A 4,817-nucleotide genomic window follows, 5' to 3' on the forward strand; every position below is an offset into this window, starting at 1 on the left:
AAAAAAATTATTCTTGATTACAAAAAGGCAGGCTGTATTTGGTTTGGTCTGCTTGCTTACCTGGGTACATCAAGAGAATCAATAATATAGGCCTTCTTGAATTTACTTTGCAAATACAGAGGCAGGATTAACTTTTGTCTGAAACTTTTCATAAAGACACTCATATTGGACTTTTAAATGTCTCCGTAATTTGCTATCTAAAGGCTAGGGAACCAAGCCCAAGAAATCCTCCACCAGGTTTCTCCAGTAGTACCTAAGAATTTGGGTCAATTTCTCTTGTCAGCGTCTTCAAAACTTACTACGTCCTGGCTTGCCAAGAAGGGACCTGTAAAACCAGAACTCTACAAACCAGTTACCACTGCAGTTTTACTGGGACAGCTTTGTAGGCATTGACTCTATGTACATACAGAGGGTGCCAAAAAAATGTATACACATATTAAGAAAGAAAAAAAACTATTAAAATTGTAATAATATATACCGACAACAAAAGATGAATACAAGTAACTTTTCTGCAATTACAAGAGGTGCTCAAAGTGGTTACTATCAATGTGATTTTAATATAGTTTTTTCCTTTCTTAAAATGTGTATATGAGGTATAACACTTAAGTTCGCGAACTTGCCACCGTGCACTTAACATTGATGGCATTGTACAAACCGCTCAGTAAGGTTTCATAACCTTGGTACATCAGTGTCTCACAGCTGTGTTCGTGTCGATGCGTGGCAGTGTCTTGCTGAGTGGCGTTCATTATTGTTGCATGTTTTGTATGCTGGCGTGAGAATGTCTGAGCTTGAATTAGAACAACGAACAAACATTAAATTTCTTGTTAAACTTGGCAAGAGTGGAAGTGAAATCAGGGACATGTTACTTTACGTTTATGGGAATAATGCCATGAAGAAGATGGCAGTGTACAAGTGGATTAAAATTTTTCCTAAGGGAGAGAACGTGTCACTGATGAAGAGAGGGCAAGGCAGACAGTAATGAGCAGAACTGACAAAAACATTGCAAAAGGTCATCCAATTGTGCATTAAAAATGTCTGCTGACTGTGAGAAGCATAACAGACCAAGTAAACATCATTAGCGAAACAGGGAAATCTTAACTGAAAATCTTGGCATGAGAAAGGTGTGTGCAAAAATGGTCCCAAAGGAGCTCACTGATTAACAAAAGCAAAAGAAAGTCGAAGTTTGCCAAGACGTTTTGAAGAGGCAAGACGATGTTTTAGGCCATGTTATCACTGGTGATGAAACATGGGTGTACCAACAAGACCCTGAAACACAGCGTCAAAGTGCACAATGGAAGTCAGCCAATTCTCTTAAGNTGTGACCTTAGGCATTAATTTCTCCACTTGGAGTTTCCTGACCCACAGAGGCTGTACACATTGATTCCATACTTAAAGAGACACTGAGAAGGATAAATACAATTTTTGTGGTATTTTCATAAAAATGCATACTTCATTCCAGTCCTAAGAAAACATCAGATAAACCCAAATCCAGGGACAGTCTACAAAAAATAACCAATCAGTAATCTTCAAAAGTGCCAAGATCATGAAAGACAAGGAGGGCTGAGGAATTACAGCAGACTGGGAAAGACTAAGAAGAAATAACTAAATTTATTTGGAATTCTGTCTGGGATCCTTGAACAGGAAAAGGACATTAGTGTAAAATTTGGCCAAATTTGAATAAAGTTTATAATTAAGTTGATAGTATTGTACCAATTTTAATGTCCTATCTTTCATCAGTATACCATTGGTTTTGTAATATGTTAACATTGGAGGAAGCAGAGTGTAACTTCCTAAGTCTAAGATTAGTTTTAAAAGTTTTTTTAAAAGTTCCAGGAGAAAAACTTTTAAATTAGTCAATATATATTCTTAAACTTTTTCTTTTTAATTCTAGCACCAAGGAATATCATTTTTGTTGGCTGAAATGGCAATGAAAGTTGAATTAGCTAGATTAAGTTACCAGAAAGCAGCTTGGGAGGTTGATTCTGGTCGCCGAAATACCTATTATGCCTCCATTGCAAAGGCATTTGCTGGAGATATTGCAAATCAGTTAGCTAGTGATGCTGTGCAGATTTTCGGAGGCAATGGATTCAATACAGACTATCCTGTAGAAAAACTAATGAGGGATGCCAAGATCTACCAGGTAAGGTTAAAAATGATTTGTATTGCTTTTTAGGAAACAGAATATTTGTAAATGACAGCTTTCTAATCATTTAGGGATTTTATGCCAATAATAATAATAAATGACACCCTAGATGTCTGAAAGCTGAAGTTTTTAGAACTAATTAACACAAACAAGAAGGTTACCTTCAACTGTATGCCTTAGTAGAGAATAGGCTAACAAAGTAAATGGTACAAACATGTACACAGGTCTAGATCAGCCTTCTTTGAGTCTTGACATCCTAACTAATTGTAACAAACGCCTTGCCCTTCTAAAAATTTAAAATTAAACTTTTTCATTTTGAATCATGGATGACAACTATTGAATTGACTGACACAGAGTAAAAAACCAACACGAGGAGACAGATATAGATGATTCTGTTTTCCAAATTAAATTGGTGGTTAGAAAAACTTATAGGAGTAATTTAGTAAATTAGATATAAATGCACATGTTCTGTACATGTAGCTTAAGTAATTATAACCCATACTCTGCAGTATCTCGTCCCTTGCTTCTTTCTACTCCCAGGAAATTATTTGACAAATCCAGTCATTGGAAATCTAGAAGTAGAATTGTCGAATGCTAGTGTGAGAAGGAAATTTAGACATAGTACAGCCTGTCAATTTATAAATGAAAAAACCTTATCCAGAGTTACAGGTTTATCTGGTGATATTTTCCCTCTCCTAGAGCCAGTAATTAATATAATTATTACTGTTAGCAACCATTTAACTTTTCTCTGCTATCTGAGATGAACTAACAAATCGCTAGGATTAGAAAGTTCAAACTGGAAGTGAAGGTTGGCTAATAGGAATATCTAATGGAACGAAACCAAATCCAGCATTGTTTTATTTAGCAACTCTGTTCCTTAGGCGGCAAGAGAAAAAGAAATCAGATTTAAGAGTAAGAATAGAAAATGATTGAAAGTGACAACTAGCTAAACACAGTTCAGAATAATTAGAGAAATATTTTAGCAACATCAAACTTTGGATTTCCCAAGCTTTTAAAATGTTGATATTCTTTGATTTTTTTCTTTAAGACTCCTCCAAAATTGTGGTAAATGGCTTTTTTATAATTTTAACTAATCTCTACAGAATTATATATTTTCATGGGTTTCACAAAATCAGGTTTGAGAATCATTACAGAGCCTGTATATGGTTTGATTAAATTGGGTATTACAATAGAGCTTACACTACTTTCCAAAATATTAAGTAAATCGAAGTATTTGTGTACTAAAGATAATTAACCTACATGTATATTTTTTTCTTGCAGATTTATGAAGGTACAGCACAAATTCAAAGGCTTATTATAGCCCGTGAACACATTGGCAAGTATAAAAATTAACAAGATTGCTGTAGAGACATGATTAATTGTTGAGGTGATAGAACATTATCCACTGTTGAAGCTGAACATTACCCATTTTAAGCAGAAAAGAATAAGGGCTTTAAGATTTTTTCCAATGAAAATTTTAAAATAAGTACTCTTACACCAAACATCTGCAACTAATTCTAATAGTTTTCTACCTTTCTTTAACTTTTATGATTTGCCTTTCCTCAAATAGATTTGGTTTCATTAAAATTATGTGTTGTCCTCAGTACCATTGTACCTGAATTATATTAACCAAAAAAATACATATGTTTTGTTATTTTGACCTCTTAAAATTAAAGTAACAGAAATCACTTGGAATTTCAATATTTTTCCAATGACAGAAAAGTGGGCTTATAGAAAGTATTCAGGCTGTTCTAAAATTTACATTGTGAGAACGTATTGTAAGATTCGGATGCCATCAAGTAACTTGCCAGTAACTTTGTAAACTTAATGTATTAGAGAAGTTCACTTTGCTACAATTTGGAAAGCATTTGTTTTCAATTTTGTACAGTAATAGTAAAAAATTTGATGTTCATATTGTCCGATTTATACAACAACCAGAAGTTACTTAAAAATCTTGTTTAATTCTAAGCCCACATTTTGCTTGCCTTATTTAAAATAAATGAATTTTGCCTTGAATGATTTTTATGACTCTGTTGGTCTCTGGGTGGTCTTTGGTCTGTTGCACACAATCTTATTTCATGTGACTACATTCTGAAAAGAAACTTAAAATAAAATTGTTCAATACTTATCAGTGTATCTGTATTCTTCCTGAGAAGTTTTATTACTTCATGTAATAGTAGACACCTAATTTATTTACTTTGATGGGAAAAAAGTCATGTTTTTATTTGAACTGCATAAAGTTACCTGCCCATTTTTCATTAAGTTATATTGTGAGATACCTCAGAAAATATAAGATAATGTAAGAAGCAAAGCTTGTGAATTTTAATTTTTTTCTAATTCTAAATATCAAATAACTGCTAAAATATGTTATACTAAATGGTGTTTCTGACATCACTTCTGATTTCCAATTCCAACACCAACTGGGTGTTCTACAGTTCAGTCCTATTTTGACACTAACTCAGAATAGTTAGTATCAGACTGCAGAGGTTTAAGGGCTCAGTCCCACAAAGTACCCTCACTTCAGACACTAGTCACAAGTCCTGGGTCCCCAGGCTACCCACACATCTATCCAATTTTGCGGCAAATTCAGGTATTCCCAAGATCCCACCCTCAAGTTTGATAATTTGAATGGCTCCCAGAACTCAGGAAAAACATTTATTGGTTAATTATAAAG

At 33.9% G+C, this 4,817-nt stretch overlaps 1 protein-coding gene across 1 annotated transcript in view; it reads left to right on the top strand.

The window, feature by feature from the left end:
• ACADM (acyl-CoA dehydrogenase medium chain) overlaps positions 1–4,164 on the top strand; it is a 29,309-nt gene extending 25,145 nt beyond the window's left edge. Inside the window, 2 exon segments of the mRNA XM_019644061.1 lie at positions 1,892–2,140; positions 3,425–4,164. Of these exon segments, the coding sequence (XP_019499606.1) occupies positions 1,892–2,140; positions 3,425–3,496 (321 nt within the window). The 3' untranslated portion in view covers positions 3,497–4,164.
• Positions 4,165–4,817: the final 653 nt, after the last annotated feature.

The sequence above is a fragment of the Hipposideros armiger genome, unplaced genomic scaffold (assembly GCF_001890085.2).
Source record: "Hipposideros armiger isolate ML-2016 unplaced genomic scaffold, ASM189008v1 scaffold_84, whole genome shotgun sequence".
NCBI classification, from domain to species: domain Eukaryota; kingdom Metazoa; phylum Chordata; class Mammalia; order Chiroptera; family Hipposideridae; genus Hipposideros; species Hipposideros armiger.